Source organism: Ischnura elegans, chromosome 11, assembly GCF_921293095.1.
Source record: "Ischnura elegans chromosome 11, ioIscEleg1.1, whole genome shotgun sequence".
In the NCBI taxonomy this organism is placed as follows: Eukaryota; Metazoa; Arthropoda; class Insecta; order Odonata; family Coenagrionidae; genus Ischnura; species Ischnura elegans.
Window position 1 is genome coordinate 72,324,364 of NC_060256.1, and position 25,371 is coordinate 72,349,734.

Here is a 25,371-nt window from a genome sequence, read left to right on the forward strand (position 1 = left end):
TGTTTTACATATTCATACACCGGTAGCATTTTCCGACTTTCATAAGTTTTGTTTTATATTCGAAAGCATGAATCGCGTCGTATTTCATTTTTCTGCTCATTGCGGCCTCTATATACTTGAGTAAGCCTCGGTGAAGTATGATGCTAATTTTTAATTTGATGTGGTGCAATTTTTTTCACCAAGCCCGTCCACAGTTGGCCCTCATGCATCCTGTCGCCTGGAGCACTAGTCCGTCCACATGACGTTACCATCCCAGTTGCTCCAGCCGAGTCTCTCAAGGATCTCTCTCCTCAGCTATTCTTTTTACTCCGTTCCGTCATAAGCTCGCATATTCCTCCTCCGCATCTTATTCCTCCCCATTTCTTCACTGCCCACACCCCATTCTCCTCCTACCTCCCCGTTCCACAGCCGCCTTCTGCCCCTCGTTGAGCCCCCTCCACAGCCTCGCGATTGTTTTGCCCAGAAGTCAGGGTTGAACGGCCGTTCGCGTTCACCAACAGTCCTCCTCCTCCTCTTGGAGTTCTCTCTCTCTCTCTCTCTTCCTCCCCTCGGGGCCAATACCCCTTCCCCTCATCCCCCTCTCTTTCATCTCAATCCATCTCTCCATGCCCCTTCCTCGTTCTCCCCCTCAGGCGCTCATCTCGCCGCCCAACCCAAGTCTTTAAACGCATTCGAAGGCCACATCTCACGGTCTCTCTCTCTCTCTCGGAGTCAGCGGCCGAGGACTCGGTCTGCTTGGCGCTCCGTCTCCTCACTTCTCCTCCTCGCTCGCTCGCTTCCAGAGGATCATCGCCTCGTGTTTTTCTTTCCGGGCAGCTGCCTCGTTTTCGTTTCCAGTTGCGCAGTTAGGGTGGACGGATATGTTCTTGGCCTACAATTAGCATTGCGCGTCCATTCGTTGGCAGTGGGGAGCCCTTGTATTGGTTATCTACACGCGACATTGAGTTTCATTTTTAGCTTTTCGATTACAATCGTTTTTTGACTCCTGAACAGTTAATTAGCCTAATATTTGTAATATTTTGTGCTTACCTTTCTTACATGGGGTTTCATAGCCACACAGGTATTGAAAATACATTCGGCCGATTTTGAACGGGGTTGGCATGAAGATGCAGAGTGGAGGATGAACTCTCGTTATCCTAGCAGAACATTTCCCTGCAGTCATCGAAGACGACAGAAGAGGTCTCATCTTCTGCGCTACTTGACAATTTATTTCGATGTTAATTCCGTGTCTTTAGATACCTAATTACTAAATTAAAGACGCAGTTAATTATTTGTATTTTTTCAATTTGGTTATTTTTGAGAAAGTAAATTCGTTCGTGAATACTGAAAGTAATTATGATTTTTAAGTTTAATAGTATCGTCTGCTGTCTTATACATTTTTCATAGATTATCGCTGGCATAGTTCTCAATAGATATTTATAATCATTTCCTCAGTATTCATTGCTTTACTCATTGTCTCGATATTCCGGCTAAAATCTAGTCCCGTTGGAATACCTCGAAAGTTTCTTAGTATTAAACCGTGGCTGTCCGAACTTTTGGTGCGGAAAACCTTTCAAGGCTACGCCAAGCCCATCGCCCGTCTGGTCCAAAGTTGGACACGGGCTGATTGCAATGAATAATGCGAACGAATTTGCCATGGAAATTTATATTTTTATCGGAAGCTTTTTACGGCCTCATTAAAACCTTTCACCGGCCGTGGTTCAAGGATCAACGCTCAAGAGTGGATCGAATATTCCATCTCCCTTTGGAGTCCGTAATACTTCCCCCTCGATTTTTATGTCCAGTCGTTCTGGTGGCTTGACTGCCGACGAGACGCATCTCCTCGCCGGACGCATCGTGCTGCCCAAATTTGCGCCGCGGGAAGATCTCCCCGTCTCAAAGGGGGAAAGACGCGGGGCCCCTACGCGTGGGGTGGGTCTCGCTGTTGAAGGGGCGCCCATTTGCAGAGGTCGGCGCCCGCTGGACTCCGTTGATCGCCTTCCATCCCCAAGAACCATACTCTCTTCTGCCGAAAAATTGATAGAAGTTTATCGCGTGATGTATTCGTGAAATTTCTTCTATAAAGGGGTGGAAAAGTTATAAAATTACCTTATGAATGGCGGCTTGATATCAACATACATTGGAAAGTCAACTGTCAGTTCTCGAACTAATCTAATGCTGTCTGGTTGAAATATATATTCTGAAAATCCTTTGTAGTCCAAATCGCGAACAGCATCCCTCTTAAAAACAGTTTAATCAGAGGATATAAATACATCACAAAATACACTTTGATATCCAGTTCCAATAGTCAATTAAACAAACTGGTTAGAAAAAATAAAGAATATCATGGCAACCAAATTTAGGGATTTCATATTGCTATATTAATATATCTTTAGTTTGCCGTGTAACGTCAGACGTTTGTTTTGTTCCAAATCCTCTTTATTTTCTTAAAGATGCAGTTTATTTTAGCCTCACTACTTCGGAAAACTAACCATTTTTCTTCTAACCTCAACAGTCCTTCCTCTCCTCCATCGGCAATGTATATACATCTATAATTTAATATCAAACGTTACAACCGCTATTTACTCGGGATGTACTTCATATTTATAAATGGAGGATGGACTCTTCGACCATTTACGGGAACAGGTATGCCCCTGGATATATTTTACCATTGATTCAGTTCAGTAGCGTAACTATAAATTTTTGAAAAATGTCATGCCTGGAAATAGATTTAGCATCATTTTGGCACTAAAAATTGAACTTTAAGCAGACGAAGTATTTATATGTCAAAACTAGACAATAGTTTTAAATATTTTTTAAATTTCTCTGAGGCCGTAGGAGGGGGGGTTATATCCTCTCATCCCCCCATAGTTACGCCTCTGATTCAGTTGGCACCAACATTATCACAGACCACTGAGGTCACCCGGTTTGTATTCCCATCTGGGAAGCTGATTCTTGATGTGGTTGCTACGACTTAAGCTTGTGCAACGCCACTCGTGAGGCGTGTGGCGCTAGTGGTCCAGAGCAAATTCATCATGACTTCTTATGAAAAACCTTTAATGTTGGGACAGATATTTTGTCCTTTCAACCATCTGGTGTTTGCGTTATCGGAGGATGTTCCACCTTTCCCTAGCATTCTCCAATTTTTTCGTATTTCTGGTCTGGTTGGACTCTAGATTTATCCTCAATGATATCAACCGTCTCAAAAGGGATACTTTTAGTTGTAGATTGCTCTTAAGAAATAGCGAATGAGCACACTGATCGGGTCTCCATCAAGTGTTAAGGCCAGTTTACACGGAACACGTAATTACACAATCTGACATTTGTGCGAAGGTGGAGTCAAAATTGCGTCGCATAAATCGGTGAATCGGTAAAACGCATGTGAGAATTCATGAACGTGAGATGGCAAAATAGCCCCTGCTCTAATGCCGAGCTCGCATTCTCGCAATTTCAAAACTTTTTTCAGTGCTAGCCTGCGCAATGACGTGCCCCGTGTAAAATGGCGTTTAAGAACTGCGCTCCTGCAATACGAAGTTGGTGCCTGATGATAACACTGATGTATTGGTATTTGTCCACATGTCAGTTAACGTCCGTAAGCTCCCTTTCGAACTCTTTCCGAAGCGGAACCCGAGTAGCATCTTCCCAGAGACATCGTCTTCGCCCACACGCCCTATCCATTTTCAGGAGAGTACTTTCTTATCGTTCCATTAGGTGTTTTCCTCCAAGAAGTTTCGATGGCGTCTTGCTTCCACGGTTTTCTGGGTTATTGCCACGCTTGAAACAGCCCGTTTCCCACAGATATGGTCGCCACTCTCGTTAGTCTTTTTACAAGTGAGGCATGCGAGAACTAAGTTATGTCCTGGGAGAGGAAGCCCTTGCGTGGTGTCTGGTCTTTGGGCCCTGGCCACCACTTCCATTTCGACCGCTCGGGAGAAAGAGATAAGTGTAGTGCAGCTCAGACTGAAGTCTCTTCTATCACTGCCCTCAAGCCACTGCTGGTGATTAGAAGCAGTGCATGCCCTGTTTTCGTGTTTCTCTCATAAGATCTCGTCCGCATTTTTACACACATTCGTGCCAGGGCTTCATTCTTACATAGTATGTTATTTACAGAAAGCGACACAGGTGTTTTCTCTCTTGGTATTTGCAATAACTATTTCTATGCAATCATGCCGATATCCGGAGTAAGTAAGGGTGTATGACACGGATTAACTGTTGTATGATAAGGGTGAATCAAGATAAATTAGTTAATCCTCCTTATTAAAGTAATCTTCGATTCATTTGCTGGTATCTATTGCAGACGAAATAGTGAGTGAGATCACTCATTTTCCGCTCTGTTTTCTGAGGTAGTTTTCGTAACTCAACCAATCATTTCTCCTTTAATTTTTATTGCTTAGGATTCTGTGATTTTGGAATTGGGTACCAATTAAATCAAATGGGAATCAATTTAATATAAGTATTTTCGAGTGCATTATCTTCCACTTAGCTATCACACGTGTGTCAGATCTCGTCAATTGAGTAAATTAAAAGTTATTACCAATTTTCCACGTCATCATCATTAGCCAACAGCCATGAAATTGGTTTGACGCAGCACTTTCCATTATGCCGTATTTCTTCTGTTTTACATCCTAAATAATCTGTACCTATATAGCTCAATCGGGGCTGTGCCTCGTTCACCTGTCCTTCAATGGTTGTCTTCATCAGGTCATCATGTTGTGGCCGACCAATTTGTCTCGTCTTCTTCTAAGGATTTTGAGAAGATTTCTCCCACTCTTCCCAGCACTTGCACTTCCTCATTCATTACTCGGTCGATCCATTTTATCTTCATCATTCTTCGGTAGCACCACATTTTAAATTTTCCCTCTCTTTTCTGCGGGTGTCAGCGTCCAACCTTCACTTTCACTCAGAAATATGATCCCTTTGTAGCATCTAATTTATTGTTTCCTTTACACAAATAATTTCTCTTCACGTCCGGTTCCAATGCATTTAAGTCTTGTCTTCAAGTGACCTATTGGATCTGTCCGTGAAGTTAAAGTATTTAGGGAAAATTTCCAGTTAACTTTTCATTTACTGTTATGTTAGAATTCCAACAGATTAAGCCTTAAAAATAACTCTCTATACTCGTTAATTTCTTCAGGTCTCGCACCAATGGGTGCGTTAGACCGGCAGGATATACTCAAGGAAAGGTAGGTAGGTAGGTAGGTAGGTAGGAAAGGTAGGCTTAGAAGGGAACTTACCGCTGGTGTTGGTGAGCAATGTCACCCAGGGACACGGACATAGCGCCCAGTGGAACACCCTAGCAAGGCTCGTATTTATTTAGGAAAAATATCCGGTAAGGATCGAATCTGGGGTTACCTGTGGTCAGCCGGTACTCGTAGCACAATTTTGTATAGAGCGGCAATTTACTCCTATTATTCTAATTTAATTCATACGAACTGTAGGTCAGCGTCTTGTCGTGATGAAAACATTTTCCATTGCATCAGGATTCCTTCGTTGGAGGTTGATTATGATTGGATCCGTGCCAGGTTTTAGTATTACAGTAGTAATTTTCTGTCGCCCCTTTGTGGCGTGACTGTTAGTGATCTTTCGCGCTGTTTCGCTTCGACTGTTGATTGGCCCCCTGTTGCCATCAATCACACACCGACGATTTCTCGCCCCGGTGTTTTACACGGTATTCTTGCTAAATTGGGCACGTCCTGACTCTCTATAAATCGATACCAATCGACTTTTTTACTCGATTTCAAATAATATGATTATTGACTTCATTCCTTGTTGTTGGGTTCTTACTCTTACTTAGTACTCACTCTGCCCTTATTACGCCTAGATTTATGATACCTAGGTAGCAGTAGCGATTGGATAATGTAGCCCTTGACTTCACTTGGGGACGGAAAATCGTGTAAGTAAATTAAGTGATGATTTTAAATCGGAATATTTTGTTAACTCTGGTTTTCTTGCTCGGAAAAATTTATCTGGACTTAAAAAATCACTCAAATTTCATTGGGATATAATTAATTTTCAATTATGAAGTAAGTTTCTATTCAGTAAGCCCGAAAACTAGGTCGGAATTAAATTGTTGAAAAGCGGGAAAGTGTTACAGTGTTGTCAAAAAATAGCAGTGGAATTTCCTCTCTCCATTTCTCTCATTATTTTCTTTCTCTTCATTTATCTCTCTCCATTCAGCCGACGTTTCGGAATTCGAGTCGCGTTTCATCATCAGGGCTGATGGAGAGTGGATGAAGTAGGCCATCTTTTAAAACGAATGGCCCAATAGAGAGAGATAACCCGACTAGAAGCCCGAATATCCTTTTTTAACTATATTCGGTGGCGGCGGGGTAAAATCCTCGTCTGCCAAACCGAAGGTCACGGGTTCGAGTCCCGCCTGGATAGTTAGCTCCTACCCAGGGCATGGTTGTGTGTGATAGTCGTTATTAGACGTTATTTCCCCGAAGTAAAAGGCCTTAAGTGGGCTGTTATCGGGGCGGGGAAGATAAATAAATTAGTAAATAAAAATTCGCCGGAAAATTATTAGATGCTAAAGTGTTCTTTTTTTGTGTTGAAATTCCAAGTCACGCCTAAAACAAGATTTTACGTAATTTCATGTTGACGTATGTATTCCTTGTTATCTGATCATATAAACTTAACCTCGCTGATTGTGGTCCAACACTGGTATGTGCCCGTTGGGCGGAAGCGGAGAATGGCAAATAGAGAGGCCTTGTCTCGCTTCGTGAAACCGTTTTCCGCCCTTGTCTTTCTTCCCCAGAATCTACCACCTCTCCCCCTCCCAGGTTTTCGCCTCTTACACGCATGCTGTCATATCTCTTTCTTTTTTTTCCCCTCTGCTCACCTGCCATGTACGCTTCGTGACTTCCGGGTCACTCGATCTTATAAATTCGATCGCTTACAGCTGGTCACCAATATCCGCCGCGTCCGTGACGTGCACGCCTTCTTCGCCTGCCTCATTTCTTTCCAGGTTGGTCTCGATGACATTCGGTTGTGGGCAGGAGAAGCGTTTACGAGCTATAGGTTGTCATGTAACCATATCGTAAAGGGGTATTACTGTGTAACCGAAGGATGCGTATATTTCCTTTCTACCGCTTAACCGCACATACATAGGATTGTTGGTTAATAGTTTGCCTCTGAGGTGAGCTGATTGGGTTCCACCTGTACGTTCTTAGCATAGTGAGTAATCCATTGCGTTTGTGGCGTATGTTACGTGGACAATATTTTCATTACGGTTATTGTTGCACAATTCAAAAGTGAAGAAGGGAGTGTATTTGTGAGCGCCATGTAAATATTATTGTGATGTGTTTTCATCGGGTCATCTTAATCGCTGGGTTTTAGAATCAGTTTGTAAACGTTTTTTTAATTATCTTGCGGTTTTTTATCTGAAAATAATTGCTTAAAATCTCATATATAAGCGATACAATTTATGAATGTTGCAACGGTTGTATCACTACCAAAATTCAAGTGTCTCAATTTTTACGTGGCAAGAAGAAGTGAGTGTAGTCAGGGAGTGGAGACCTTCAGACGTGAAGTTGTTATTTGCCATTCTACTTCCGAGTAAACCTTCTTTAACCGTAAGGTTACTCAGATTAAAGCGTATCGCTTGTGGGATCAGAAAGTTCGCTCAAATAACTGGAAAATTGCGTTAATTGTCTCGAAACGATGATGGATTTCGATATTTTTTACTATTTCTTTTTCCCAATGAAATCCACTTTCTCATTTAAGGTTAAAATCCGGTTGTTGATTCCCCTAAGGCGAATGTAGATTGATGTAACCATATATAGTAATCGTCTGTGCTGTACCGTGTATCGTAACGCTTTGGGCAAGTAGTGTGCTTACTCTCAAGGTTGATTAGAATCATAGTTGAAGTGGATCAGTATTCGTGTAAGAATGCTGCCCGGAGTTATTAATCCTAATAATTTATTTTTCAATTGAATGCGAAAATCGTCCTGGGCAAAGTGTCTCGTAGTCCAGAATTTGATGTTTAGAATTAGCAAATATTTCTATCTAGCAGAGCCGTTGTATAAGGATACAAAAGCTGGCATTCTGAGTTTTGTTTCTATTGATTGTCTCAGTATTGCCTTAAAGAATTCTCGTGGTCAGTTTATTTTAATTAGCTCTACTCCCATAGTGATTCGTCCAACTTGGGATTCACGGCGTTGAATTTATGCTAAAAAATATTTTGGGCTTTGCGTGACGGATTCCTTCAACAATTCCTGTCAAGATTGCTATTCATGGGATGAACTTGGTCAAGGCTTGAAAGATAAGAGTGGCCAGGAAAATGTTAGGGAAATCTGTAAATATCGTCAGCTGGTTGATCCGAATCCACGAAAAAATTCCTGGAAAATAAATCATGCTTTCTTCAATTTTTAAGACTTTGAAAGCCCTATAAATTTGCAGGGGGAACGTCTTCGTCCCTTTGTCAGCCTTCTTGCTCTCAAGCCTTTTATTCCTTTCGTCATCTTAGCGGATCATGGATTTGTTCCGTTAGAGTCGCGGGACTAAAAGGGTTTAGTTTTTGAATTAGACTCCATGAATGCTTAAGGATATCTTTTTTAAGAAGCTTCAGACGAGACCTGTGACGATGCAACCATTAAATTTCACTGGTTTTATTTGATGATTGCGATTCTCGAAGATCATTTCGATGAAAAGTGCCAATTCCGAACTTTTAGTCCCTTTGTAAAAAGCTGTTAAGTATTTACTAACCGGATGTAATGTGGATCATAAAAATCCTGTCTTAATTACGAGCTAAGTGAAAGACCCAAAGGTTTGTTCATTGTCAACATTGCCTCTTGGAAATGCTTGGTAGAGAGATGAAAAATTTGGTCGTGTGTGTGCATGTATGACTCCATGTTATTGCTTGAAATCTCTAAATGTGACTAGTGGCACTTGTGGATTTTCTCCCTGTACATTGTAATTAGTTTGCCTCAAATCATATATTTCAGTATTTTCGTCCGTACATAATCATGGTTATCTAGGAACGCTTTCTTCACAATCTTTCTAATAATCAGTATTTCTTATAATTTTGTCGGTTTAATTTTTACGGCTTTTATATGTTTGTGTGTCTATCTGCATGTTTTATCCTATTTTTGTGAGCTGTTTTATGGGATCAGCGATGGTATTCTTCCTGCAGAACCTCAATCGAAGTGAAATTTTAAAAAATTGTTACGCATCAGCGAGGAATTCCCCATGCGTTTTCCTTAATCTATCTGCGACATTCGTATGACTAATCAGCGGGTTTTGCGTGATCAGCCCTAAGATATGAGATATATACTAAGGAGCGACACGCAATGGATAGACATTTATCATGGTTATTTTACTAAGATAATATAATCTTGGCGCAGGGAAACTGTACACCTTACGAACGACTCGTCGTATTTTCATTAGCTGCGTGCGGTGGCTTTAAAAACATTGCACTTTCATCCCTCCCTATTATGGGTGCGAAAATTCCGTCGGTGAATTTTCCCTCGCCACCTCGTTCTTTCGTTTCCATCAGTCTTCTTTTCTTTTCGTTTTTGAGGCTTGTAATCAACGGCCTATATAATATTTTATTATGGTCTCGAATGAGACAACGGTTTTTTTCATAGCCGCTGTTTTATACACGAAAGGAAAAGTAGCGATGGAAAACGCCGTTGGTTTTGCTTGCTATCTGATGAAGGGATGACAATTCAACTATCGGCTATAACTGAGGCTTTACATCTAGAATTCATTTACCCACTCACCGTAATTATTATTTAAAGAAATAATATGACCGTCATCACGAGAGTACTCTAGTTAGATCTGTTGGATATTTGGTAAGATAAGTAATACTTATGAGACTTTTTGTGAATTTTATCTGCTCGCCATCACCTTCAGTGGTTAGGTGACGGTCGGAGGTGGCTAGTTGACGGAATTAGTTTTGTTAATTTTGCTTCCGAAGTTTATAAAAGCGTTATTTTCACTTCACTGGCGGAATTAGGTTTTATGTATATGTGAATAATTGCTACTGATAATCTTAGGTCATTGAGTGTGAAAAAGCTAAGTATTTTCCTATTATACTCGAGGGTAATATTTATTGTAGTATTATGATCAGATTTGCCAATACTGATGTTTTCGAAAATTATGCAGCGGCGTAGTTTGGCTATACATTTTCTTTAATATAACCTGGAATAGTTTACCATTTCCGCAATTACCATTCCAACGGGATGAGGATTATCCGCGAAGTGGAGTCGACAGTGATGGTAATTCAAGTCAGATGTTGGCAGTGGTGGGGTTGCTTGTAGATTTTGGATCTTTATGTCCGAGTAAGACGACTTAATTTATCGTTTTTGTTTATAATAAAAGGAAAAATCATTAAATCCAAAAAAATATTTTGAAATGGGCTGAGGATCTACCTAAAAGGCCTCATTGAAGGGGTAACGTTTCACCTGACGCTAATGTGCTTTGGTATGAAAATATGTGCTTTAGAATTACTTCAAACTTCCTTCGTTAATTAGTTGCTCAGCCCTCTTTCATCAACCTTCCCTGTTGATGTCCTCACTGAATCACTGGATAACTTGAAAGCATTCTTCATTGCATTCTCGTCGTCTTTAAGTGTTTTTGTGTGATGGTGAAGTGACGGTATTTACAGTTTTCAATGGCAAGGTATTTTTTCGCCGTTTAAGGCTTGGTTGAAAATGCTTTCTCTTCCTATTGTCTTTCGCTAAATGCCGTATCAAAGCCAAATGGAAAGTGTTCTTCTTTTTCACGTGGACTGGTAAGACTACCATTTATCGGCTACTCTCTCTGACAATACCTGACCCTTAACTCTCCTCACCACCTTCAACTTTCAATCATCCTTGATAGATAACCGATAGGTTGGCACTTCTTGAGTTTTTTTGGATATTTATCGTAATTGGATGAATCCAGTGGAAAGCTACGGTCATGGTTTATCATATTTTTACGGGATCTGCCCCGGCATTATCGAAAGAATTGCATTTTATCTCCAACGAGTTTAGAAATTAATATGAGCCATCTTGCCCTTGAATAAGTCTCTCAACCTTTGCGAAGCGGTGGAAAACAAAATTGATGACATTATGAATAGTTGTTTTACATAATTAACTAAATGATTGAGTATGGAATTCTACTTCTTTGTTAAAACTTGGCCTGCTCATTAAATATTTATTCTTGATGCTTGTACCATGGGTATTTTAAGATGTACTATTTGAAAATTTTGTAAAATTCAGAAGAGTATTTCTTCATTCCATTGCGTCTCAAATCCTATCTAAGGTTTTCTTTTACTCTTTCTCTGTGGCTTACTTAATGCCGTAAACATGTATCTCTTAGGTAGGTACATAATATAAAAGTTCATCCGTTTTGTTTATTGTGCGCTTTTTGGCAATCTTTATCAAAGTTCTTTATTGGCCTTTTCTTCATGCTATTTTTATGGCCCACCTTCTGTCACGGAATTGTCATAACCATGTGATTCATTGAATTATACGACTATGTAAGGCTATATTTTTGGAGTTCAACCTGTGTAAACTGAAATGGCTTCATTGTTTCTATGCTCAATTTCTCATGCACGTTTGATAGAGCTATCGTCCTGAACTGCGAGAAAACTCACTTCCAAGTAGTTGGTTGAGGTTGGTGGTTTTGCCCATGGACCCCGTCTACACTCTTGCTCCCCGCATAAGGAGACTTCATTCTTTCTCTTCGCTTCACTCCCTCCCTCTCTCTCTCTCCATGGCAACACCGTTGTTTAAAAATGGCGTCTCCCTATCATCGCCCGAGGAGCCAAGTCTGCGTGACCACCGACTCCCTCTCCTTCTCCATCCTCCTGGTCTCCTCCATCTTATGCCACCCCCTTCTCACTCTCTTCCTCAATACCCTCATCCAAACCTCTCACCCGCTCAGCTGCTACCCTCCCTTCTTTTTTTACCTGTTTTCCTCCCCTAGTCTACTTCTGCTGGACTGCCTCGTTCTTCCCGACCGTCACCCTCCCCTCCTCGATTAGTTTTCTTCAAAGGAACCCCCTTCCACTCCAAATAACCTAGGGTGGGGAAGGGGCGATGGGTTGGGATTGATTCCAGCCAGCAGCAGGCCAGTCTGACTCGACTGCTCTCGCTTATTAGCACTGAGAAGAGCTTCATCCTCTTCATCTTTCGATTTTCCTTGTTGTTGTTCGTTGCTCCTCGTGGCGACCCTTGAAGGGTGTTGGGCTTTGCCGTTGGCTTCCTTTTCCGGGGGCACTATCGGTGGCGAATAGGGCTGGTCGCCAGTCAGTGGTCGGGTCTTCTGCGATACTCAGGTCTCCGCTTACGGAACACGCCGGAGTATTCTTATGGCGTTGTGACGGGTCAGGGTAGGTGTCTCCAGGAGGAAGCAAGCCTGGATGGTTCTGTCCTGGGCTTGCGGGGTTTCACGGGTCAATCAAACGTGAGGGCCTTGAGTTCATAGGATCGCCAGTTGGGAGTCTCTGTTTTCAAATTTATTCAATTTATGAATGTCTATGAGGCCACCAACGTAGTTCAAACCATATTTTGTCGGGACTGGCGTCGGCACTGCTTCTAGTTCGGTATCTTCGAAAGAAATTGATTATGAACTTTCTAAGTCGAGAGTAGTCGATGAGAAATCGAAGTTGTTTACTAGCTAGTGTTTTGGTTACCCAGTTCGATGTAAGGAGAAGGATTTTATTTTGGCGCTTCTACAGTGTTTGCTAAAGTTTCCTTCTTCAGTATTGCTTGGAGACTGACAAACCTCGAAGCTAAGCCGAAGTCTCTTCGTACCTATTGACAAGATTAGGTTAACATAGAGTCATTGATTCTTTCCACCCTTCCGACTCTCCTTTCCTCTATGATGCAATTGACCATAGCTGTCAGCCACCTGTAAATTCCATGTAAAATTTTATGGTGAAGTGACGACATCCTCAAAAATGGAAAAGCGAGAGCAGTCGATTCAGAATAGCTTGCTGCAGGCGGGAATCTATCGGAAGAGCTCAATGGAAAAGCTGATTGAGCTCTCCTCAGGATCATTATCAAGAGGATGTGATGCTACCATCGCAGACGGTTTAGGAAATCACGTAAATTGTCCAGAAAAAAAATCTTGAAAAGTGTCGAACCGTCGAACAGGAATTCGAGTTAACCCTAATACGCTGAATACATGCTATTATAAACTTTGGGGGGAAAGCCCCTTTGCTTTGCCCCATCTCTCCGGTATTGTGCGTTTGACAGGTTTATAGATTTTAATAATCGTTGCTTAATATAATTAATGCTCTAATAGGTAACTCGTTTGATCGATGGAAAGCCCAGGATTCATCTCAATTGTTGTTTTTCCATTTCATACGCTTCGAATAATTAAAGCTCTGACATTACTTCCGCGGAATCCAGTCTATTCGTGTAAGTGAAACGTGTGCGACTGGAATAAAAGTGTGCGACTGGAGGTTATTGCCTAAATATGTTTTTTTGCCATACTATTCACAGCAGAGACTTACTCCTCTTTATTTAAACCGAGCAAAAATCCAATTGGTGAATCGATTGGGCTGTGTAATTGTAGCTGTCGCGTCTGACGTAGTTTGAAGGGCCTTGTTTTGTCAGATGCCCTGTGCCTAGTTTTTAGAAAAGCTATTGATAATTTTCCAAGTGTGAGTCGTGTCGTGCAGTGTGCATGAAAGCTGATTTTATTTTATCCTAACTGTATTTGGTTGTCGCGTTCTCAATTTTGCGTATGTTGCGTGTGGAATAACTGGTGCAATTTTAAATTATTCTATTTTCTTCTTATATGGAGATGTTCCAAAAGTCCTCCAGAAAGACTTCTGATTACATAAAATACTTTATCCTTCACATCATTAATGATAGTTGAAGATACGTCTCTTTCGGGTAATACACCGCGTGGGTCCATTGTTCTCGGACGACAGTTTCGCCGGCGTTACAGTCGGCTTCTTCAGGTATGATAGTTGAAGATTTTCAGTAAAGCAGGTGGCACATGATGTAGCATAATGATGAAATAGGCGCAAGACTTGGATAACTTTGTCAAAGACCAACTATGAATCGTCACGAAATGGTTTCCGATGGTTAACGTGTCTAATTTATTTGAGAAGCAAGGTATTGGGAAGTTCCACCTAACCAATCGGGAAGTTATTCCACCTAACTAATCGTGAAACGAATACTTCACAAGGAGGTGGGGTTTATCCGTTTGCAGAGTAGTATCATTATTTGTGCTAAATAGGTCCTTCTCTTGCGATTCGAGGAGGGTCATCCTTAGCTTCACACGCATGGTGTATTTCTGTCGTTTTAGATGGTCTTGTTTTGGAAAGCAAATTGTGGACTACCCCCGTGGGGAAATTGAGGAGGTGCTGTCGATGCAGGCGGAAGTCACCGTGACTTCTTTATGCTTGACCGCTCCGGGGAGTGACCCAGTAGAGGTGGAAACATTATCCTTGCCCCTAGAGATACATTTCACATCGTGTCAAAGCCCCCATCTCCCAAGAAGTGAACCCTATTCATTACGAGTCACCTAGCTGTTGACAACCTTCACTTATCTAAGTCACTTTTACACCGAAATTGTTGAATTGCTCTGTTTTTTGCATCCTATATATGATCGTATTTAAGGTAGAATGTTGGGTAAACAAGGGTGAGGAAGGAAAAGATGAGAATTTTTAGGGAGAATAAAAGAGAGTAGAAGTTATTGTGATTTGAAGGGGGAAGTGCTTGAAGGAAGAGGAGGCTCCCAGAGTACTTTCTTAAGTACTCCATGGAAACCTACCTTAATCGGTAGAATACTATAATAAAACAGAAAAAATGAGGGCGTAGAGAGAGGCTGAAGCACTGAAATGATCTCATATTGTGAACGAATAATGTTAATTGATTTTTATTGAGGAGATGTTTGGTATTGCTATCGCCCGTATTCTATGGCCTACTCCTTTTTAGGAGTGACTTAATAAGTCGCGCGGGCCGTCTGAATGACTGTTTGTGGTTGCAAAGAAAAAGGGATAAATAATAAAACCTCCCATATTTCTTATCCACCCGTGATAAAATAAAATAGAAACACTGTACTTTCCACACAATTTTAATTTTCGCCGTCTAGCGTGAACATTTAATGAACTGCCGTCTAGCTTGAAAATGACGTAGAACACGTCAAAACCGGTCGCTAAATATTAAAATTGTGTGGGAAGTACAGTGTTTTTATTTTACTTTATCATGTATAACTTCCACAAAGTTAAGTCACCTACCATCAACTTCATTATCCACCCGTATTTATTGGGCGATTAAGAAAGCAGCTAAAGTAAGGTTATTATCTCTAGCTGTTCCAGCTCATAGGTTTTTTTTTCACTTCTACGTCGTACTTCTTACATGCAATGTGGCCGTTTCGCTACTTCTATTGCTAATCCACTTTCTACGCCTTTCAGACTTCCTCTCAATTGGAACTTCTCGGCGCATGTAGAAATTTGCGGCAAATGCCGTCTGCTCTTAAGCGCATTTACACCCCTTAGGATATTTTCTCCCGAAGGTGGAAAGAATCGATAGCGGAGTAAGTAAGTTTGCCGCAGTTTATGGGTTTTAAGGATTGGGAATAGGTTTGTTCCGAGACTTTTCGATTTGAGTCGTACATCTCGCAAATCCTGGCCGGCTCAACGCCACCGTCTCGCGGATATATCGCAATATAAAGGATGGCTTTCTTCCCTCCTTATTTTCCTCCTTGCATTCGCGAAGCGCGGCTCGAACTGCGTCTAAAAATAATGGTGTGGGGAACGATGCGTGCAGAGCGATGTGCGGGTTTCTGGAACCGATCCGGCTTCCCTCCGCGGCGAAGTACGAAGCCTATGGATCTCCCCCATTCTTGCTTCCCCCCCTGTAGGTGACGAAAGTTCACCCCTCAGTGCCGGTAATCCTGTTACAATGTCGGTACCACGTCTTGCGCGCGGTATGACTGTGCTAGGCGGACTTATTAGATCACCTAGGGCATTGGGGCGTCAGCCTTCAGACGGTGGAACCCCCAGTCCTGGCTCTTCTCCTCGTTATTGGAGACGTGAAAGGTTTACTGGAACCGATTTATATCGGAAAATCAGATTCTAGAGTGTGTGTCGTTATTGTTTTTTTTTATCCCCGCCCCGGAGTTGGTCCCCAATGTCATCAACCGCGGCTCGCGGGGTCGAGAGCCGAAAGTCTCGCTCGCCCACCTCCTCCTCGTCCAAAAACAAATGCCTAACGCCTCGCGAATCCCGTGCTTCCTCCAGGTCGGACGGAGCGGGAGAATCTCCGAGCCACGGGGGCGGAGGCCACCACCTGCACCACGACATCCTCCTGCACCACCACGGGCACCACCAGGGCCACCACCCGGCGCCGCACCGGTTCCACTCGTCGGCGCACCACCCGCCCGCATCGCCGCCCGTCGTCGCGTCGGCGTCCGCGGGCGCGGCGGAGGCGGACGAGCCCCCGGCGGTGGCACCGGCCGCGCCGCAAACGGCAGGGGAGTCGACCGCCGCCGCCACCACCACCACACCCAATGGGGATGTGCGGCACCACCCACCCTCCAAACAGTCGCCAGTCAAGTACGGAGAGCTAGTCATCCTAGGGTGAGTACTTCTTATTTTGCTCAATCCTGCTGCTGTCACCAGAAAATTTGCCCCCCATGAAAGTAATGATGCAATCGGATGCAATCGAATCCCTATAATCAATTATGACGACTAGACTCTATCAACTATGACTCCTTGTTTTGCTCAATCATTTTGCTATCACCAGAATATTCGAACCCATGAAAGTATTGTTCCCAAGGGGTATAATTTCCCTATAATCAATGATGAGGAATCAGGAATTGGATCTAGTGATATAAATAAATGAACGTTCTACGGCCGTTAAACAGTAGAAAGTAAATCAATTCCCCAAGGCCGCACTCTTTGCTGAGTGTTAAAGGGGAAGGAGTCAGGAAAGTGAAGGATTGTGCGTTGGGAAGTAAGTCAGGCTGGAATGAATTTTTTTGTTATAATTATGTTTTTAGTCCAAAGTTATGTTGTGTGTCGAGTGTAATAATCTAGTGTTGTATTCTGTCAATGGAGAATTCAACTTCGGGTAATTTGTCCATTTCTGCATACTACGCTTCGATGCTCGAGTAGCCCATCGTCCTCCAGGCTTATTATTATTTTATTATTTTTCATTGAAAGCGATCAACGAAACTATGGTATTGAACTTCCGGAGAATTCGCATTGCCTCACCGAATAGATAGTGGTTTTATAGCCATTTGCTTCAGGCACTGCTTACTGTAATCCATGGATTACAAGTTTTTTGGCCTTGCATAAAATCAATTCTAAATTAAACTCACTGATTCAATTTTTGGATCACGAATGGCTGTAGGTTCTATAACCATACAATTTGAGGACTTGGATCCTTGTATTAACGGGTTTTTGGGATTTTGGGATTGTATTAAATTTATTCATAATTAAATTCGCACGCAATTCACGGACCGAATGAATATCACTCCCTCTCTCTCATCTTATTATTTTTTTAAAGATTAATCTTCGAATTTTGTAGTTGTGACCGTTTCACATGACTCACTCTTGGATGGGCTTAACATTGGTCGTTGGAATCTATTTCCCTCAGGTCTGCTAATGGCGTACGCTGTAATGGCGACCCTTTTCAGAATCCCTGCGCTAAATCAAATGTATCACTATTCCATTATAGCTTTTTCTGAGTGGCGTGGCAGTGTTTACAATGAATAATTTTGCCATGGGTTTGGTTATGGTATAGGAGAGGAATGAAAAGTGGTAAATATATAAATAAAATACCTGCTTAGGGTGGTAAAGGTCTACTTATCTATGGAGGTGAGGGTTTTTCTACTGGGAATTAAAACCTTTGTACTCTTTAAGTTTGTTGGGAATACAGTATATAAGTTTGATAGTGTGTAGATTTGGAACTATTCTGAGAATTTTCTAACTGATTAATAGGTTAACTGGGTATAAAAATGAAAATATATCCATACTTATCAGTTTAGTGCATAATGTACCCATTGGGATTGTTTCGATAAACGATTATTCGCGGTGAAAATAGGATATAAATTATCACTTTTAAAAGCAATTAAATTGAAAATTTTCTGTATACGTTGGAATCAGTGGCATGAATTATCATTAGCTTTTACCTAGTAGCCTCGCTCCTTTTATGGCCACTTCTGTAATTGATCACAACTTAGTCCAAGTCGTCCTAGTACTTTCATATAGTTTTAACGTGTAAAGCATGGAATGTAAACAGGAAAGCTGTGTGTTTTGTCAGAAACAGCGGCGAAGCTGTAGGGGATGGTAAGGGCTGATTTGGAAATAAGTTTTGTCTCTTAGAAAGAAACTTATTCTCTTTCTGAGCGTCACGACCTATTTCTCCAATTTATTCCAGTATTCTCCTGCGTATTTGTTTGTGAAATTTCCAATAAAATCTCTCTGTATGCACTCGGAAGAGTGGGACTAAGTTGTGGCCTATTATAGAAGTGGCCATGACTAGAGTGATGTTCTCGTTCTACTCATAACGTTTTCCAACCGTCAAAGGGTCTTCAAGGACTAAACTCCTGACCGCAGACGGTTTTTGTAGGTTGGCCTGTCTTGATTAATTGATTAGTGGTGTTATTTGTTGTCGACAGAGATAGTATTGGTTTCCCTGGTGGTCTAGTTGAAGCAGCTGATTTGAAACAGAGAGAACGGAGGTGATTGCGGACTAATCGTCTTAGATTAATCTGAAAAAATGTATGTAATGCTCGATATTTTTTGGGAGTATATCTATTTTGTAGACTCTTTTGGATTGTTGACAAGTGATAGTGATGAGTATTTATAGGGATGCACTTAAAATCACTGCTGTTTAGTCCAGCAGAAGCATTTAGCAGAATAACTGCGTTAGGGGGCTTATTATTAGTTCGTTGCTTTATAGGTTTAGAAGGAAAGTCCAAAGGAAGTAGTGAGCAGACCACTGCTGCGAGTGCAAATATTTAATTTTTCGGTACTAGTAGAGGCGAATGGCATATCTGCTTCATTTAGATTCTTTATTCGAAAAGGCTTCGTTAAAATATTTATTAGCCGGAAATTTCTTGTTTCTGTTCATGTTTTAGAAGTTATTTTCGTGAGCTCGGAATAAAAAAGTAGAATGTCTCCCAGTTTTTTTTTCTAGCCATCTCGGTCGCGATGAAACTTCTTACAGAACGCCGTAAGCTGTCGCGCCGCGTTGACACGGCTCGACCAATTCTTCGTCCAACCGAGGAAAACCTTTGGAGCGTGGGCGTTCGCATGTCCGTCTGTGCGTCACACTGATCGAACCCCAGCAAGCGGCGCGGTGGAAGAAGAGAAAGGACTCAGTTGTTTCCAGGTTTTTTCGTGGCCGTGCCAACGTGCTAGTGTCCTAGAATAGGCTCTCACGTGAAAGGCAGATTGTGTGTGTGCATGTACGTGTGCCTGTGGAATTCAGGCGTGCCTCGTCCGTTTATGGGGGAAGGAGGTCGCGAAGCGTAAGTGGCTTGTTTTGCGCGCGTGCTCTCCTCCCCCATCCCTGCGACTCGTGAGAAAATCCGCGATGACTCGTTGGGCAACGCTTCTTTGGGGTTTTGCGTCCGACACAGCTGGGAGGGAGCGTGTGTCGCGCGCTTAGTCGGTCTTCCTCTGTTGATTTGCGATCTTTTTTTTCCGAGGTTTCACTCCGTGAGAAAGGAAAAGTTAATTTCGCACTCATCGGGAGATAATTCGGAGTCGCGTCGCGGCCTGTTATTTTCTGCCTGGCCCGTGGAGGAGCTGTGAAGCCATGTGAAATTAAATTTTTTATACAGGATGTTTTTGAAGGAATCTTCATTATTTGAGGTGGTACGGGAGGCAGTTAAAAGCATTTTTGTCCATAAACCTGGGGTCGCAACTCCTTAGTTACTGTATGGCTATGGCATGTTGTGGCAAAGCAAACATTTTAAAATTCACTTTGTAGTTACCATGAATACGGTTTTTCTTGGTTATCCAGCCTTTTCGACATTTGTTTTATACTTTGGATTTTTTTAGGACATTAATTAAGGTTGGACGAAAATGTGCGATCATAGCTGTCTGAAACAATCTCAAAATGGGCGAGATTCCGCAATAGCATTGTTAATCCTCGCTCAAAGCTCTCGCTTAATTAAGCTCAAAGATTAATTCTTCGGTTAATTTCGTATTTATCTATATTTATGAAATTGTCTATCAGTAATAGAATTCATGAAGGTGTTAAATTATTATCGTCTTAAAACTAATTTAGCATCCACCATGTACAGGATTTGCGTATGAGCTACACAAGCTAAAGGGCCCCAAAAATCGGTATTTCGAGTGAGCAATTACCAATGTTGTCGAATAAACTGATGAATTATTTTATCGAAAGCTGCTCGTTCGGAGAGTTTTATTAATTATTTCAAGGTAATGATCAACGTTTCAATCTTCTTAATTTTAATAAAGCTTAACCTTCTAGGTATCAAAAAATAATTTTTGGTTCTGAAATAGAATAGCTGGGCTTATTAAGGGCCCGTAATCTTATATAGCTGTGGGCCTCATCTAGTCCAAATCTGGTCCTGTTTGAGCCTAGTGCGAAAAAAGTACCATCTTGTATGATGTAAAATTTCGTTGTAGTTACGCATCGTTGCAAAACCTCCCTTTGATTTCCTTGGACAAATCATAATCTTAATAGAAATCTGCGATAGCTAGTGAAGCAACATGCCAAATTAGTTGCTGCAAGTAGACGAAAGCGTTATTTTTCCATAAATTAGTGATGTTGATTGCGTCTTAGAAGAAGAATGTCCACTGGCCGAAATTCGCTAATGACCTGCGTCACCATTCTTAGATCCTAAACCTACTGCAAGTCCCATCGTTTGTGATTTTTTCCAATAGGAATACTACTCTCACCGGTCCACGTAATAATATTATAAGCCCCAGCTTCCATGTGCATTGAAGTAATGACAGTTTGACATTGGTAATGACAATTACTCTTCGACTAATGTTTGGTCCCTCACCGCAATTAGTTGTATTCCTGGAACACAATCATATTTATTTTTGAGGCCGATGTATCCAGCGACGTCTCAGTAGTGTTAATCTTTGCGAAACCAATCTCTAAACTAGTCGTTGGATTTTAATATTTTTTCTTTTTGTCCCAAATTTCACGTTCACCTTCTGGTTGGTTTGGATCTAAGAATGGTGATATAGGTTATTTAGTGAATTTCACTCAGTGGACGTTCCTTCTCCAAGACGCAATCTCAAATGTTCGTGTAGCTATAGCCAACACTATTTAACCTTTTTAGTTGGGGAAGAGTCGTGACAACTTTGTATTCATGAATTATTTTTTTCATCATCGCTGCGGCTTTTGCAGCTTTTTTTTTGTTTTAGCAATTGTAAATAGATATTATTTATTATTTGTCTCGCATCAAAATCATGTTCATGACCTTCAATTATAATTATAATACGGAAGTACTGAGGTTCCGTGGTATAAATATTTGTAGTATATTGTGGTTTTACGGGTGCAGCAGAAACACTAAATATCGTCCCTTCGTATTTTAAAGAGGTATATTCTTCTAATCAGCGTTTACATCGTTGTCTTATGAGTATTGTGGGTATTAAACTGTGCATTTTAGATTTTATTGCGTCAGTTTATTGTTTATGCGTCGTGAGCCGTTTATTAAATAGACGTGTTGAATTGCTGCTTTAAAATCTTGGGCTCTCAAGTCATGTTTTTACTGTTTGACGCTACGTCTTTCGAAGGGAATTGGTTATTTATGCAATAAAGTAATTAATGATGTCTTAGTTGTGTTTTTGAATGGCTCTAATCGGCAGTGAGTGGGCGCGAAATTGTGCCATATTAAAGAGTCATTCCTTGAATGCTAACTTATAAATCACAGAAGGATATGGGTCCGTTTGCGATGTCCCTTGTCATTTAAATGCCTGCTTTAATAATTCGCACCTTTACTCTCAATTTCGTGGCTATAAAAGCTCAATTTACGTTCCTTATTTTACTTTTTAGCGCGTTCAGCGCATGTCGTGAAACTTTTACGGTCATCTGGGGGTCTAAATGATTTTGCAATTAGCGTGTCTTTCATGTGAATATCCAATGGGGCTGAATGTCTGATGTGGGAGTGATATGAGGTGATAAATAGTTTTCCCTCTCGCAAACTTCTAATCTGGAACAAAACACGCTAGCCCATTATTCCTCGTGGCCTTTTTTATCATGATCAAATTTAGGACTGCATTTAACCGCTGATAATCGCGCGCTGTGGTCTGTTATTTTTAGCTATTGTCTCATTCTGAAGGATCTGCGGAATGAAATGTCCCCTCGCAATGATTGACCATTAATTGCTTGCTTCTAAAGGAAAGATAATAATTCAATATTGCATTAACAAATATTGTTGATATCATTTATTATAAAAATGTGTCAATGAAACATTACATATCACAATCACAAATAGGTTACTATAATTTCATATTTGCAGCATGAAGCCTATGCGCTGCTGATAATTGTGTTATATAACTAGAAACCTCATTGCAACTCTCAGTATTTTATTTATCAGTCATAGTGGAACCAACTGCTTGCTTGTCATCTCCTAAGGCGTATAATTGTAATAGGTGTTTAGACGTCGTAAAGCTTTTTCATTGGTTTTTATTTGTGAACTTCATTTGAGCTGGAATCAAATTGAAACTATTCGTACCCCTAAGAAAGATTTGTCCTGAAGATTAGTTTGAGAAACTAGTCTTAACATTTTTTTTGTCGCTAAAATATTTTTAAGTATACTATTCGATTTTGAGGCTGTCCTAAATCAGGTTTAGTTGTTCGGAAATTCGCTTTGAGTTGAAAGTGTTATTTCTATTTTTACTTGAGATAGTCTCTTTTCCTACGTGGATAACGTTATGACGGTTTAATTGTAACATAATTTTTCGTAAAATTTTAGTTTTACTCTTGTATTCATTATTTGAAACGAGAAGTTTATTTGATAAATAATATAACTCCTCTATGTGGATTATAGTCAATGTGGCTTAACTTCGAATAAATTGAACGTAACTAATAGATTCCATATTTTATAACATCACATACAACGCGTCAAACAGTGCTCACGGTATTGTATAATAATCGAAGCCTGAAAACGTCTCCCTTTACGGAAGACTCATAACGTTTATAACGATTCTCATTACTCATTAACGATTTTACAAAAAATGTTAAATGTTTTACGAAATGTGCTAGATAAAAAGTCTTAATTTGATATCGGGACGAACCCCGGTGACTCCAGGTACATATCAGCTGTTGCTTGTGATTATGTTGACTTCTAGAAATATTTTGAATCAAGTTTTTAGGCGTCCTCAAACAATCCGGGAAACGAATGTTATGAACGTGAATTTCTCTCTATATTAGTCATCATCAAATGTGTTGCCTTTGAATAGGAAGTTTTAGGCTGAAGATGTTTTTAATGTGTTCCTGAGTTGCAATAGAATTCGTGAAAGTTTCACTTCAAATTTTAAACCCTGGGGAAATTTCTTCAAAATGAAAATACATCCTGTCCCTTAGGTGAATTGATGGTGATTTCGCCTCATTTGTGTCCATCATAACTTTGCTGTAATTGCTGATGACAAAAAAAAATCGTTTGTAATTAGCTACCGAAGCTTATTATTTTCCTCTTGGGGTAATGTTTTTTTATAATATCAATTCCTGTCCCGTTTCCCAACTACCGACACATTTGAAATGGATTTATCGTGTTATGTGGCATGAATGCGTGTCTATAAAACTCGGGTAATTCCGCGAATTCCCCGGTTTTGAAAGCAGAAAATCCTTCCGCCGACCAATATCTGTATCTGTTGCGATTTTTGTGCGTGAATGGAAGTGAGTACGGTTTTGTGCATTTCAGTCTTTTTATTTGTTTATATTTTTACTTTATTTATCTATTCACCCCGAAAACAGCTCAATTAGGTCATTTTTAGACATCGGGGAGTTCTGAAAAATTGGGCATTAATATACCGCGTTTTTCGATGAATCCTCTCACGGCATTTACGCACTCTTTCGCAGTAAGATTTATTTTAGTAGTTAAGTGGAGATGAAGTAGTTTGGCAGTACTTAAATTTGTCATCCACAGGAGTCATGTCTTCCGTGATTGGTTGTCATCATATTGGCATCGATGCTTCCGTAATCAAAGGACGTCTTATTTGGATATTTTAAGAATCTTTTCTTTGGTTGCATTGAAGGTGATATTTTGGAAAAAACACCCTGAATGTACCTTTGAATATCTTATGTCATCGAAGGGCATACTTAAAGAATTGGATAAAAACTGAGATTATCTTCGCCATCATCATATTGCAGATATATTTGGATGAATTGACTATTTTTGGAGCCTTATCAGGCATGTATTCATTATCTTAACACGGCAATCTTACTCTTCAGAAAACCCCATAGTCTACTCAGAGTATACATGCTGCGTTGGAGTTGTGCTAAAACATTTTACCGGGAAATATATGTGATGAGACCTTAAAAATTGTAGCAATTGTCTGGCCAACCCGAAAATAGAATGAAAGTAACTGAGGCAGTCGAGATGTAGTGAAAAGACATGTACTGATTTAATGAAAAAGAGAGATTTCAATTTTCCTCAAATATATTTTTTAATGTATGACCTGTTTCTATCGTCAGCTCATTCTCAAATACAATGTGAAATTGTTAAAACCAGGAACTATATAGATAGATTGTATGTTATTGAAATTTTTGATTTAGGAAATTCCTTGCCTCCTTACTCAATAAATCGACAGGGAAAAATAGCAGCATTGACTTGTAAAATGGAGCATGATCAGGTATTTTTCGAACTTCAATTCATCGACGTGAAAGCGATGTGACCATTATATTGCCGATATTGCCTCGTCCACATTACGATTGTCCGAGCGATCGTCCTAACGATAGTTGGCCTAACTAGCCGTGTGAATGCATGTCCTGACAATAGTTCACGTAGTTCTGAACGTTGGCACTTTACGATGGTTAGACGCTGGGAGACCGGAAGAGGAAGCGACAAGAGAAAGACGAAAATTTCGTGAAGCTCCCTTAGCTCCATTTTTTCATGGATTTGTCCAGGCAAGGAATAATATGGGCGGAAGAAAAATTATTCGTTAAATACACGTTGAACACAGTAATATCTTGACCCTGCATACCTCAACAACTGTGCTAACCGTCGATTTCTCGTTCACTGTAGATGTCAGTACTAGAGGGCAATACAGATTTTTACCGTCGTTGTGTGAATGCACGATAGTTCCAACGATCGTTGGAACAATCGTAATCTGAACGAGGAATATTTGTTCTGCCCATCGCTTAAAGCTTACTCAGGAATCGATGGCTTGGCATGTCTCCGCTTGAGAGAAGTTGACAAGCGGCGCAACTCATAAACCGATCGATCGGGCAGGCGCCGCTCGAGTGGAAGCTGTGGTTCTTTTGCCTGCCGCGCCGCGCAATCGTT

The 25,371-nt window shown here is 40.9% G+C and overlaps 1 protein-coding gene across 5 annotated transcripts in view; it reads left to right on the top strand.

Annotated features, from left to right (window-relative positions):
* The window catches only part of LOC124167817 (protein pellino), a 255,333-nt gene that overhangs the window by 74,507 nt on the left and 155,455 nt on the right, over positions 1-25,371 (top strand). For all 5 annotated transcript variants that reach the window (XM_046545854.1, XM_046545856.1, XM_046545853.1 and 2 more), the window contains one exon: positions 16,169-16,507. In XM_046545854.1, the coding sequence (XP_046401810.1) occupies positions 16,169-16,507 (339 nt within the window). The remainder of the gene's footprint in view (positions 1-16,168; positions 16,508-25,371) is intronic.